Source organism: Electrona antarctica, assembly GCF_951216825.1.
Source record: "Electrona antarctica genome assembly, contig: scaffold_56, whole genome shotgun sequence".
Classification (NCBI taxonomy): Eukaryota; Metazoa; Chordata; class Actinopteri; order Myctophiformes; family Myctophidae; genus Electrona; species Electrona antarctica.
Genome location: NW_027638622.1, coordinates 125178 through 139417, shown reverse-complemented (window position 1 = coordinate 139417; position 14240 = coordinate 125178). Strand labels below are relative to the sequence as shown.

At 47.9% G+C, this 14240-nt stretch overlaps 1 protein-coding gene across 1 annotated transcript in view; it reads left to right on the top strand.

Annotated features, from left to right (window-relative positions):
* Window positions 1-14240, top strand: part of dcaf1 (ddb1 and cul4 associated factor 1) — a 101689-nt gene that overhangs the window by 64681 nt on the left and 22768 nt on the right. Inside the window, exons 16-23 of the mRNA XM_079530794.1 lie at window positions 3859-4094; window positions 4331-4574; window positions 4654-4765; window positions 5999-6293; window positions 6518-6915; window positions 9669-9917; window positions 12573-12771; window positions 13860-13942. Coding sequence (XP_079386920.1) covers window positions 3859-4094; window positions 4331-4574; window positions 4654-4765; window positions 5999-6293; window positions 6518-6915; window positions 9669-9917; window positions 12573-12771; window positions 13860-13942 — 1816 coding nt within the window. The remainder of the gene's footprint in view (window positions 1-3858; window positions 4095-4330; window positions 4575-4653; window positions 4766-5998; window positions 6294-6517; window positions 6916-9668; window positions 9918-12572; window positions 12772-13859; window positions 13943-14240) is intronic.

The window sequence follows — 14240 nt, the reverse complement described above, 5'->3', positions numbered from 1 at the left end:
TAGTCCTGGTGGTAGCAGAGGGAGAGGTGTTTATATTTACCTAGTGTATCTCCTCCCCTCAGGTGTGTCTATAGTCCTGGTGGTATCAGAGGGAGAGGTGTTTATATTTACCTAGTGTATCTCCTCTCAGGTGTGTCTATAGTCCTGGTGGTAGCAGAGGGAGAGGTGTTTATATTTACCTAGTGTATCTCCTCCTCTCAGGTGTGTCTATAGTCCTGGTGGTAGCAGAGGGAGAGGTGTTTATATTTACCTAGTGTATCTCCTCCTCTCAGGTGTGTCTATAGTCCTGGTGGTAGCAGAGGGAGAGGTGTTTATATTTACCTAGTGTATCTCCTCAGGTGTGTCTATAGTCCTGGTGGTAGCAGAGGGGGAGGTGTTTATATTTACCTAGTGTATCTCCTCTCAGGTGTGTCTATAGTCCTGGTGGTATCAGAGGGAGAGGTGTTTATATTTACCTAGTGTATCTCCTCCTCTCAGGTGTGTCTATAGTCCTGGTGGTAGCAGAGGGAGAGGTGTTTATATTTACCTAGTGTATCTCCTCAGGTGTGTCTATAGTCCTGGTGGTAGCAGAGGGGGAGGTGTTTATATTTACCTAGTGTATCTCCTCAGGTGTGTCTATAGTCCTGGTGGTAGCAGAGGGAGAGGTGTTTATATTTACCTAGTGTATCTCCTCAGGTGTGTCTATAGTCCTGGTGGTAGCAGAGGGAGAGGTGTTTATATTTACCTAGTGTATCTCCTCCTCTCAGGTGTGTCTATAGTCCTGGTGGTATCAGAGGAAGAGGTGTTTATATTTACCTAGTGTATCTCCTCCCCTCAGGTGTGTCTATAGTCCTGGTGGTAGCAGAGGGAGAGGTGTTTATATTTACCTAGTGTATCTCCTCAGGTGTGTCTATAGTCCTGGTGGTAGCAGAGGGAGGGGTGTTTATATTTACCTAGTGTATCTCCTCAGGTGTGTCTATAGTCCTGGTGGTAGCAGAGGGAGAGGTGTTTATATTTACCTAGTGTATCTCCTCTCAGGTGTGTCTATAGTCCTGGTGGTAGCAGAGGGAGAGGTGTTTATATTTACCTAGTGTATCTCCTCCCCTCAGGTGTGTCTATAGTCCTGGTGGTATCAGAGGGAGAGGTGTTTATATTTACCTAGTGTATCTCCTCTCAGGTGTGTCTATAGTCCTGGTGGTAGCAGAGGGAGAGGTGTTTATATTTACCTAGTGTATCTCCTCCTCTCAGGTGTGTCTATAGTCCTGGTGGTAGCAGAGGGAGAGGTGTTTATATTTACCTAGTGTATCTCCTCTCAGGTGTGTCTATAGTCCTGGTGGTAGCAGAGGGAGAGGTGTTTATATTTACCTAGTGTATCTCCTCCCCTCAGGTGTGTCTATAGTCCTGGTGGTAGCAGAGGGAGAGGTGTTTATATTTACCTAGTGTATCTCCTCCTCTGTGTCTATAGTCCTGGTGGTAGCAGAGGGAGAGGTGTTTATATTTACCTAGTGTATCTCCTCAGGTGTGTCTATCATCCTGGTGGTATCAGAGGGAGAGGTGTTTATATTTACCTAGTGTATCTCCTCAGGTGTGTCTATAGTCCTGGTGGTAGCAGAGGGAGAGGTGTTTATATTTACCTAGTGTATCTCCTCCTCTCAGGTGTGTCTATAGTCCTGGTGGTAGCAGAGGGAGAGGTGTTTATATTTACCTAGTGTATCTCCTCCTCTCAGGTGTGTCTATAGTCCTGGTGGTAGCAGAGGGGGAGGTGTTTATATTTACCTAGTGTATCTCCTCCTCTCAGGTGTGTCTATAGTCCTGGTGGTAGCAGAGGGAGAGGTGTTTATATTTACCTAGTGTATCTCCTCCTCTCAGGTGTGTCTATAGTCCTGGTGGTAGCAGAGGGGGAGGTGTTTATATTTACCTAGTGTATCTCCTCAGGTGTGTCTATAGTCCTGGTGGTAGCAGAGGGGGAGGTGTTTATATTTACCTAGTGTATCTCCTCCTCTCAGGTGTGTCTATAGTCCTGGTGGTAGCAGAGGGGGAGGTGTTTATATTTACCTAGTGTATCTCCTCCTCTCAGGTGTGTCTATAGTCCTGGTGGTAGCAGAGGGAGAGGTGTTTATATTTACCTAGTGTATCCTCCTCTCAGGTGTGTCTATAGTCCTGGTGGTATCAGAGGGAGAGGTGTTTATATTTACCTAGTGTATCTCCTCAGGTGTGTCTATAGTCCTGGTGGTAGCAGAGGGAGAGGTGTATATATTTACCTAGTGTATCTCCTCAGGTGTGTCTATAGTCCTGGTGGTAGCAGAGGGAGAGGTGTTTATATTTACCTAGTGTATCTCCTCAGGTGTGTCTATAGTCCTGGTGGTAGCAGAGGGAGAGGTGTTTATATTTACCTAGTGTATCTCCTCCTCTCAGGTGTGTCTATAGTCCTGGTGGTAGCAGAGGGAGAGGTGTTTATATTTACCTAGTGTATCTCCTCAGGTGTGTCTATAGTCCTGGTGGTAGCAGAGGGAGAGGTGTTTATATTTACCTAGTGTATCTCCTCCTCTCAGGTGTGTCTATAGTCCTGGTGGTAGCAGAGGGAGAGGTGTTTATATTTACCTAGTGTATCTCCTCAGGTGTGTCTATAGTCCTGGTGGTAGCAGAGGGAGAGGTGTTTATATTTACCTAGTGTATCTCCTCTCAGGTGTGTCTATAGTCCTGGTGGTAGCAGAGGGGGAGGTGTTTATATTTACCTAGTGTATCTCCTCTCAGGTGTGTCTATAGTCCTGGTGGTAGCAGAGGGAGAGGTGTTTATATTTACCTAGTGTATCTCCTCAGGTGTGTCTATAGTCCTGGTGGTAGCAGACGGAGAGGTGTTTATATTTACCTAGTGTATCTCCTCCTCTCAGGTGTGTCTATAGTCCTGGTGGTAGCATGTTGTTTATGCTCCGGAGTCCAGACCCATGCAGTTTAATAATATACAGTCACAACAGAATGCACACTGCTGTCTCGTGTCTCATCACAATCCCAATGCGCCACCCGTGAAGTCGGGGGGAAAATAAAAAACAGGCTGCTAGTGTTAGTGTAGGCTCGGGGATCGTTAGCTTAGCGCTTAGCTTAGCGTGTAGCTACTGATTCAACCCACTACTGATTGTTCATCTCCGCCTGTAATCTAGTTTTTTTTTTTTTTTGACAACGTGAACGAACCCCGACACCAGCGCTGCAAAAATAGACAGATCTACAAGCTCTCAACGCGTAGCGAACGGCGCTGCAAAAACAGGCAGGACGCGATGCCTTGAGGGCTTGTGGATCAGCAGCAGCGCTCCGAGCCTCCGATGGTGCGGGGAGGCAAGAGTTCTCCGGGGAGGAGGAGAAGTTACCAGGGCAGGCTACATGTTGCTGCGGCTAACAACACTGTCACCAGAAAGTGGTTGTGATGTTAGCTTGGCTTGCAGCTGCTTGTCCGTTCCAACTTCACTTCATCTCCACCTGTAACTTATTTTTTATTTTGTTACCCTGGCTGCGCGGGCTGCGCAGCTGCGCTGCAAAAATAGACGGATCTACAAGCTCTCAACGCGTAGCGAACGGCGCTGCAAAAACAGGCAGGACGCGGCGCCTTGAGAGCTTGTAGATCTGGCTTTTTTGCGACCTGTAGTGAGCTGTTCTCACTTTACTTTTATGACACGAATATATCGTCCATCGGCGATTTTTGGACAGACGATGGGCGATTGAAAAAGATTGGCATATCGCCCAACCTTAGTCTATAGTCCTGGTGGTAGCAGAGGGAGAGGTGTATATATTTACCTAGTGTATCTCCTCCCCTCAGGTGTGTCTATAGTCCTGGTGGTAGCAGAGGGGGAGGTGTTTATATTTACCTAGTGTATCTCCTCCCCTCAGGTATGTCCATAGTGCTCGTCGTGGCGGAGGGCGAGGTGTTTGTGAACGACGCAGAGATCCAGAAGTCCGCGCTGCAGGTGGTCAGTAACTGCGTGTGCGCTCCAGACAAACGCCTCTCCAGCATGGGGAAGTTCCTGGGCGGCTCTGCCCGCCGCCGCCTGCCTCAGCACAGCAAGAACAGCGAGAGCGTTCTCACCAAGATGTGGAACGTGGTGCAGTCCAACAACGGAATCAAGGTGCCGTTCATTGATCGATTTGATCAATTCATTCATTCATTCAGTTCCGTAATCAGCTCAAAAGTGCTACTAATGAGAGTAAAGCGACCCTCGAGTGTAATACTGTGATATTATCTAATATCTACAACAGTTTTCCCCCATGGCTACTACAACTCCTGGTTACAATGGTAATGAGGGGTCCACTGCCCTGGTGGGTCTGTGATGCTGAAGATGACCCTCTCTCTCTGTGTCTCTAGGTTCTCCTGTCCCTCCTCATGGTGAAGATGCCCATCACAGATGCGGACCAGATCCGGGCCATGGCCTGCAAGGCCCTGGTGGGTCTGTGCCGGTCCAGCTCGGTGCGTCAGATCATCTCCAAGCTGCCTCTGTTCTCCAGCGGTCACATCCAGCAGCTTATGAAGGAACCCGTGCTTCAGGACAAACGCAGTCAGCACGTCAAGTTCTGCAAGTTCGCCGCCGAGCTCATCGAGAGGATCTCTGGTAAGGAAGGTTACGTCAGAGAGCTAACGTTGTGTATATATAATCATATATTTATGTATATATTTATGTATATCTCCAGGTAAACCTCTCCTCATCGGGACAGACGTGTCCTTAGCGTGGCTCCAGAGAGCTAACGTTGTTGCTCAGTCCAGGATCTCCTTCCCTGAGAAAGAGCTGCTCCTTCTCATCAGGTAACACACACACACACACACACACACACACACACACACACACAGAGAGAGAAAGAGCTGCTCCTTCTCATCAGGTATGTCTGTTTCTCGTGGAAAAGAACCCCCCCTCAATTTCGTCAAATAAAAACTAGACTAAAATGTTAGGAAGGGACTAGTGGACAAGAGATCCAGTATGAGTCATGTTACACTTGGTTGCATGCTGAAAATATTAGATCTACAAGCTCACAAAGCGTTGCACTGCGACGTGTTGTGAGCTTGTAGATCTGCTATATTTCTAACACTAAAACATTATTGTGATTTTAGTCACAAATGTGACTAAAACTAAATGAAAACGTTTCCAGAGAAACGACAAACTAAATGAAAACGTTTCCAGAGAAACGACAAACTAAATGAAAACGTTTCCAGAGAAACGACTAAAACTAAATGAAAACGTTTCCAGAGAAACGACTAAAACTAAATGAAAACGTTTCCAGAGAAACGACTAAAATTAATTAAAACGTTTCCAGAGAAACGACTAAAACTAAATGAAAACGTTTCCAGAGAAACGACTAAAACTAAATGAAAACGTTTCCAGAGAAACGACAAACTAAATAAACGTTTCCAGAGAAACGACTAAAACTAAATGAACGTTTCCAGAGAAACGACTAAAACTAAATGAAAACGTTTCCAGAGAAACGACTAAAACTAAATGAAAATGTTTCCAGAGAAACTACTAAAACTAAATAAAAACGTTTCCAGAGAAACGACAAACTAAATGAAAACGTTTCCAGAGAAACGACTAAAACTAAATTAAAACGTTTCCAGAGAAACGACTAAAACTAAATTAAAACGTTTCCAGAGAAACGACTAAAACTAAATAAAAACGTTTCCAGAGAAACGACTAAAACTAAATAAAAACGTTTCCAGAGAAACGACAAACTAAATGAAAACGTTTCCAGAGAAACGACTACAACTAAATGAAAACGTTTCCAGAGAAACGACTACAACTAAATGAAAACGTTTCCAGAGAAACGACTAAAACTAAATAAACGTTTCCAGAGAAACGACTAAAACTAAATAAACGTTTCCAGAGAAACGACTAAAACTAAATAAACGTTTCCAGAGAAACGACTAAAACTAAATGAAAACATTTCCAGAGAAACGACTAAAACTAAAATCTAAATTTGCTGCCAAAAACAACACATAAAGGCGCTCTATAAATGCTCCGTTCTCATTGGTCCATTGTCCAATCAGGAACCACCTGCTGACCAAAGGCCTCCACACCACCGCCACCGCGCTCACCAAGGAGGCGGAGTTACCCATGGTGCACCTCTCCCACCCCCCCTTCCCCCTTCCCGCCACCCCAACCCCCCTCCACGCCACGCCCTCCTCCTCCTCCGTGGGGGGCGTGGCCCTGCTGCCGCCCCGCCTCCTCGCCCCCAGGCTGGCCAATGGCGTGGAGCGGGTGAGGCTGGGGGGCGTGGCCGTCCACGGCTGTCAGACAACGAACGCCAACGCGACGTCGCTGCTCCTCCTCCCCGGACACAACGTAAGATGTTTTATTTTCTATATTATCTATTATGTATGCCTGGTTTGCCACCTGAACTGAAGCCACACCCACAGCTGTTGTTGTATGATAAAAAGGGAGGGGTTAGGGAAGGGGATGATATGGTGATGTCAACTGGAAAGAAATACAAAAATCATGGCATTCCATCTTTATTCAATTCTCAACACTTCACTCTGACTGGATTTAATACTTTCCGTTATTCTCAGATGCCCCGCCCATCGACGTCTCAGCCCCTCCTCCCCTCGTCGACGACATCCTCCCCACCGGCTGGCAGCGCCAGCACCTCGGCCACGCCCCTCTGCCCCAACGCCACGCCCCTCTGCCCCAACGGTCCGCCCCTCTGCCCCAACGGCCCGCCCCCCTGCTCTAACGGCCCTCCCCCCTGTCCAAACGGCCCGCCCCTCTGTCCCAACGGCCCACCCCCCTGTCCCAACGGCCCGCCTCCCGGGCATCGCATCGTGTTCACGCGGGAGCGCCAGCCTCCGCTGTGCCCCGCCCCTGGGGGCGGGGCCTCCGTCGGCTGCAAGAAGCCGCGCGTTCTGCGACAGAAGTCTGACCACGGAGCGTTCAGCCAGAGCCCGGCCGTCAAGAAACAGCTGGACAGGTAAGAAATAAATTAATACATATTAAAACATTAGAATGAAGAAACAGCTGGACAATAATAAGAAATAAATTAATACATGCATGTAAAACATTAGAATGTTTTACATGCATCAGCTAGTCTGGAGGTTGTTATCTTGCTCGACGCGGCCAAAGCGTTTGACCGTGTGGAGTGGGCGGACCTCTTTAGTACATTGGAGAAGTTTGGGTTTGTGGCCAACTTTGTGTCTTGGGTGAAGGTGCTTTCTACATCTCCTACTGCATCAGTAAGGACCACTAATACCCGTTCAGCACAATTCCCCCTATATCGCTCGACCAGGCAGGGCTGTAATTTGAATCCACTTCTGTTTGATATCGCCATCGAGCCGTTGGCTGTTGCACTTGGATCAAGCCCTCGCATAACAGGTATAGTTAGAAATGGCATTGAGCAGCGGACATCTCTTTATGCAGATGATTTACTTTTGTATAATTCCTACGTCCATTCCGGCGATACTTGACAGTTTCTCCTCACTTGGCCTTATCTCTGGTTATAAGCTGAACCTGGATCAAAGTGAGTTACTCCCATTAAACGCAGCAGCACGTAATTACCCGCTGAGCAATTTTCCATTTAAAATAGCTCTGCACGGTTTTAAATACCTTGGTATTCAGATTACAGACAGCTTTATTCATATGTAATTTTGGTACTTTACTGACTCGCTTACAGTCGTCTCTATTGCCATTATCTCTTGCTGCGCTTAACTGTGTCACGATTCATTCTCTCCCAAAATTATCTTATCTTGTCCAGTGCCTGCCCATTTTTCTTCCCCTTTATTTTTTTGATAAAATTGATCAGTAAAACATTATTACAATGACCTAAACCTCAGGGTGGGTTAGCCCTACCTAACTGTAGGTTTTATTACTGGGCGGCCAATCTTAGAAGCAGTTAAGATTACTCTATTTAGAGCTTACTGTACACCACTCTACACTGCCCACTTGTGGTCAAGCTACAAAAAAGCAAGTATTCAGAAACTTCAAGTAGCATATAATGATGCCATGATAATTTTACTCAAAAAGCCTAGATGATGCAGTGCAAGTGAAATCTTTGTGGCTGCAAGAGTCAATACTTTTCAAGCTGTTCTCGGGAACTTAATGCATAGATTCATGAGTCTGTGAATAGCATCATCGTCGGTATAAATAACCCTGTCAAAAGCTGCACTAGATACTCCTCTAGTCTTAGAAGACATTGGCTTAAAAGCCTTTATTTATAACTGTCACAAATGCCTGTCTAACATGTACATTTGGACTGTTTTTTATTGGATTTTGTGTTTTCTCTATGGACCCTGAGTCTGCAATAAAGGCATTCATTCATTCATTAGAATTTTGCAACGTTGGCTGATGTTGGAGAAATCACCTCTACGTCCAACGTGGATTGAAATGGAATCTTCCTCAGTTAGGCCTGCCTCGTTAACTGCTCTTTTCATACCCCTATTCGTTTTGCTCTTACCCTATTCTATCTATTCTAAGAACATTGTCAAATCCACACTAAAAATGTGGAATCAATTCAGGGGCCACTTTGGTCTACAAGCTCAGTCCTTCTGGCCCCAATAGCAGCAAACCCTTTATTCCATCCATCTTTGAGTGATAATGCCTTCTCTTTATGGTCATCACTTGGTATTACCAATCTCAGGGATCTGTATATTGGCAATGTATTTGCCTCCTTTCAACAACTATTGGAGGGAATTTAACTCTCTCCACAGACACCTCCCCTCCCCCCCCGGCCCTAGACGGGGTCATAACAGAGTTTAACTCTCTCCACAGACACCTCCCCTCCCCCCCCCCGGCCCTAGACGGGGTCATAACAGAGTTTAACTCTCTCCACAGACACCTCCCCTCCCCCCCCGGCCCTAGACGGGGTCATAACAGAGTTTAACTCTCTCCACAGACACCTCCCCTCCCCCCCCCCCGGCGCTAGACGGGGTCATTAAAGTATTTAACTCTCTCCACAGACACCTCCCCTCCCCCCCCCCGGCCCTAGACGGGATCATTAAAGTATTTAACTCTCTCCACAGACACCTCCCCTCCCCCCCCCCCCGGCCCTAGACGGGATCATTAAAGTATTTAACTCTCTCCACAGACACCTCCCCCCCCCCCCCCCCCCCCCCCCGGCCCTAGACGGGATCATTAAAGTATTTAACTCTCTCCACAGACACCTCCCCCCCCCCCCCCCCCAGGCCCTAGACGGGATCATTAAAGTATTTAACTCTCTCCACAGACACCTCCCCCCCCCCCCCCCCCCCCCCCCCCCCCCAGGCCCTAGACGGGATCATTAAAGTATTTAACTCTCTCCACAGAGAACCTCCCCCCCCCCCCCCCCCCCCCCCCCCGGCCCTAGACGGGATCATTAAAGTATTTAACTCTCTCCACAGACACCTCCCCCCCCCATCCCCCACCCCCCCCCCCCCGGCCCTAGACGGGATCATTAAAGTATTTAACTCTCTCCACAGACACCTCCCCCCCCCCCCCCCCCCCCCCCCCAGGCCCTAGACGGGATCATTAAAGTATTTAACTCTCTCCACAGACACCTCCCCCCCCCCCCCCCCCGGCCCTAGACGGGATCATTAAAGTATTTAACTCTCTCCACAGACACCTCCCCTCCCCCCCCCGGCCCTAGACGGGGTCATAACAGAGTTTAACTCTCTCCACAGACACCTCCCCCCCCCCCCCCCCCCCCCCCCCCGCTCTAGACGGGATCATTAAAGTGTTTAACTCTCTCCACAGACACCTCCCCTCCCCCCCGGCGCTAGACGGCATCATAACGGAGTACCTGCGGGAGCAGCACGCCCGCTGTAAGAACCCGGTCGCCACCTGTCCTCCGTTCAGCCTGTTCACCCCCCACCAGTGTCCAGAACCCAAGCAGAGGCGCCAGGCGCCGCTCAACGTCACGTCACGTCACACACGCAGGGTCATCTACCCCAAATATGGAGGGGTGGACGGAGGCTGCTTCGACAGACACCTCATCTTCAGCAGGTGAGACAGGCAGGCACCTCATCTTCAGCAGGTGAGACAGGCAGGCACCTCATCTTCAGCAGGTGAGACAGGCAGACACCTCATCTTCAGCAGGTGAGACAGGCAGGCACCTCATCTTCAGCAGGTGAGACAGGCAGACAGACACCTCATATTCAGCAGGTGAGACAGGCAGGCAGACAGACAGACACATCATCTTCAGCAGGTGAGACAGGCAGACAGACACAGACAGGCACCTCATTTTCAGCAGGTGAGACAGGCAGACAGACAGGCACCTCATCTTCAGCAGGTGAGACAGACAGACAGACAGACACCTCATCTTCAGCAGGTGAGACAGGCAGACAGACAGACACCTCGTCTTCAGCAGGTGAGACAGACATGCACCTCGTCTTCAGCAGGTGAGACAGACATGCACCTCATCTTCAGCAGGTGAGACAGGCAGGCAGACAGGCACCTCATCTTCAGCAGGTGAGACAGGCAGGCACCTCATCTTCAGCAGGTGAGACAGGCAGACATACAGGCACCTCGTCTTCAGCAGGTGAGACAGACATGCACCTCATCTTCAGCAGGTGAGACAGGCAGGCAGACAGGCACCTCATCTTCAGCAGGTGAGACAGGCAGGCAGACAGGCACCTCATCTTCAGCAGGTGCTACCAATTACACATTTTGACCCATATTTGATCAAAAAAAGTGCAAGATCAATTTGCAATACATAGATTTTAATCAACTTATTTTCGAGAGACAGCGAGCTCCATCCTCGACTAACGACGACTTCCGCAACGTCATCAATATCGTCGCGGCGCGAGACGTTCGCCGCGACTCGCAGGACTTTCGCTGCGACCTGCGGCTATCGTCGCGACTCGCGGGACATCCGCGACTCGCGGGACATCCGCGACTCGCGGGACGTTCGCCGCGACCCGCGGACTGTGCGCAATGGGTGGCTTTTGGTGGTTTTACATGCCGGGGAGAGTCTTTCTAATACTAGCAGAGAACCCTATTCTGGCAGCTCCCTTGCTGGCCTAGAGGACTCCGACGCTGACTTCCAAACCATTGGAATCGCGCCCCGCTGCCAACAATTTTTGCAACCGCGGTCTTTTTTAATAGTTTTTGGATTAAGGTTTGTGAGGGGTACAAAGACCATAACTCAGCCATTTCTCCACCGATTGTGACGCGGGAAAGATCGTTTTAACCGGGCCGGTTATTATAATAATAATAATTTAAAAAAACAGTGTTGGCAGCGGGCCGCGAACAGGTGACAAAATTCCAAAGGATTGCAAGGCGGTGTAACAGACCACTAGGCTAACGAGGCAGCTGATAGAATGGGGTTCTATTTTAATATTAGAAGGTGAAGTTCCACGGCTTTTATAAATAGTGTCGGCAGCGGGACGCAAACACGTGAACCCATGAACAAAGGATTGGAAGGCGGCGTAACAGACCACTAGGCTAACAAGGCAGCTGATAGAATGGGGTTCTATGTTAGTATTAGAAGGTGAAGGCGGCCGAGGCCGTTCTCCTCGACGAACCTCCCGTGCGCAATGACGCACGGAGTTCGGCGCGGCGAAAGGTCGCGACGACAAAGTGTCGCAAAATACGCGACGAGACTCGACGAGCACCCTTTGCCCGCGGAAACAGTATTGAACGCAGCGACGAAACCTAAAACGTCGCCGTTTTAGCTGGAAAGCTGCGACGACAGCTCATGACCGTCGACGAATTCGGCCAAACGCCATGGCGAGCCGCCAAATACCATGGCTACCGGTCGCGGTCATACTTGGATCTCGCCCCTCCTGTTATTTTCACTTAAGCAATATTACACGAGAGGGTGTGGTTTAACGTGATTATTGCCACAACAGTGATGCGGTCAGGAACGAGACTAAGTCGAGTTCTGCAAGCATCACTGAAGTGGCGATTTTGAGCGAATAGCGTGAATCTGGCTATGTAATTTCCGGTTCTACGGATCACAACATCCTCTAGCTTTCTGCACTGTATTACACAGTCAGATGTCCGGGATGCTAAGCTATCATCGTTTATTTTAATAACTAAGTCAAATTAAGCTCTAATCAAGCCCCAAATATCGCATTTTACGCAGCGATGCACATAAAGACTGCGCACGTGAGGGCGTGCACGCGAGGATTTCGGCCGTTTTTAGGTAGATTACATCGGTCGTTAGCCAAACAAGCTAAAGGTTGCTACATTTTGCTACATTAAGCCCCCGATTATAGGGAATAAAGCGATTACGTCATTTACGCCAACAGCCTTGAGGGGTTTAAGCATTTGTTTTCTAATTAATGGAATTAATCATTGATATTTTGTGTGCTTTTAAAAAATAATGTAAAAAGAAAATGTAGGAAACAAAATATGATGGGGATATTTACTCGAGACCCCCCCTCTAAAAAACACAGTTAGTGACCTTTTACACACATGAACATTAAAATGTATGTTCATATTACCCCAGGTTCCTTTTATACCTTGATAAACATGTATTTTCATACATTTATATATTTATATATATATATATATATATATTCCAGGTTCCGTCCCATCTCGGTGATCAACATGTATTTTCATATATTTTCATATATTTATATATATATATTCCAGGTTCCGTCCCATCTCAGTGCTAAACATGTATTTATATATAAATATATATATATATTCCAGGTTCCGTCCCATCTCAGTGTTCCGTGAGGCCGAGGAGGATGAGAGTGGCTTCATGTGCTGTGCGTTCTCAGCGCGGGAGCGTTTCCTGATGCTGGGGACGTGTACGGGACAGCTGAAACTATACAACGTGTTCACGGGACAGGAGGAGGCGAGCTACAGCTGTCACAGCTCTGCTATCACTCACATGGAGCCTTCTAGGGTACGTATATAGATCTACTAGGCAGGAGGAGGCGAGCTACAGCTGTCACAGCTCTGCTATCACTCACATGGAGCCTTCTAGGGTACGTATATAGATCTACTAGGCAGGAGGAGGCGAGCTACAGCTGTCACAGCTCTGCTATCACTCACATGGAGCCTTCTAGGGTACGTATATAGATCTACTAGGCAGGAGGAGGCGAGCTACAGCTGTCACAGCTCTGCTATCACTCACATGGAGCCTTCTAGGGTACGTATATAGATCTACTAGGCAGGAGGAGGCGAGCTACAGCTGTCACAGCTCTGCTATCACTCACATGGAGCCTTCTAGGGTACGTATATAGATCTACTAGGCAGGAGGAGGCGGGCTACAGCTGTCACAGCTCTGCTATCACTCACATGGAGCCTTCTAGGGTACGTATATAGATCTACTAGGCAGGAGGAGGCGAGCTACAGCTGTCACAGCTCTGCTATCACTCACATGGAGCCTTCTAGGGTACGTATATAGATCTACTAGGCAGGAGGAGGCGAGCTATAGCTGTCACAGCTCTGCTATCACACACATGGAGCCTTCTAGGGTATGTATAATATAATCTATAGATCTACTAGGCAGGAGGAGGCGAGCTACAGCTGTCACAGCTCTGCTATCACACACATGGAGCCTTCTAGGGTATGTATAATATAATCTATAGATCTACTAGGCAGGAGGAGGCGAGCTACAGCTGTCACAGCTCTGCTATCACTCACATGGAACCTCAGTGTTGTGTTCCACTAGGAACCATGTTTTATTTAACTTGTTCCACTAGGAACCATGTTTTAACCCATTTTGACCTGAGATCAGATTCTAAAAATGTCTTCTACATCCTGACAGTTTTCTGAAAAAGCTATGTTTCTATGTCAGTCGTTCTTCGATTTAAAAAAAATAGCAGACCTACAGTGGCGCACTACGAGCTTGTAGATCTGCTATTTTTCAATTCCTAAAGCATAACATAATGCTGACACCAAAAGGGGATCCCGCCCAAAATGGGTTAATTAGCGTGTTTTCCACTAGGAACCATGTTTTAATGAACTCTGTTTCTTGTGTTCCATCAGGATGGGTCCCTGTTGTTGACATCGGCATCGTGGAGCTATCCTCTGTCAGCGCTATGGGGAATGAAATCTGTCTTCATCATGAAGTAAGTTTAACACCAGCATTACACATTAAATCTGTCTTTATCGTGAAGTAAGTGATGAAACCACCATAATGTATTTTTCTTTATCTTCTCCCTTATGGCTCCAAAACTATGGAATGAACTACAGACTCACTCCCAATCTAAACTATGGAATGAACTTCCCATTGCAGTCAGAACTACAGACTCACTCCCAATCTATACTATGGAATGAACTTCCCATTGCAGTCAGAACTACAGACTCACTCCCAATCTAAACTATGGAATGAACTTCCCATTGCAGTCAGAACTACAGACTCACTCC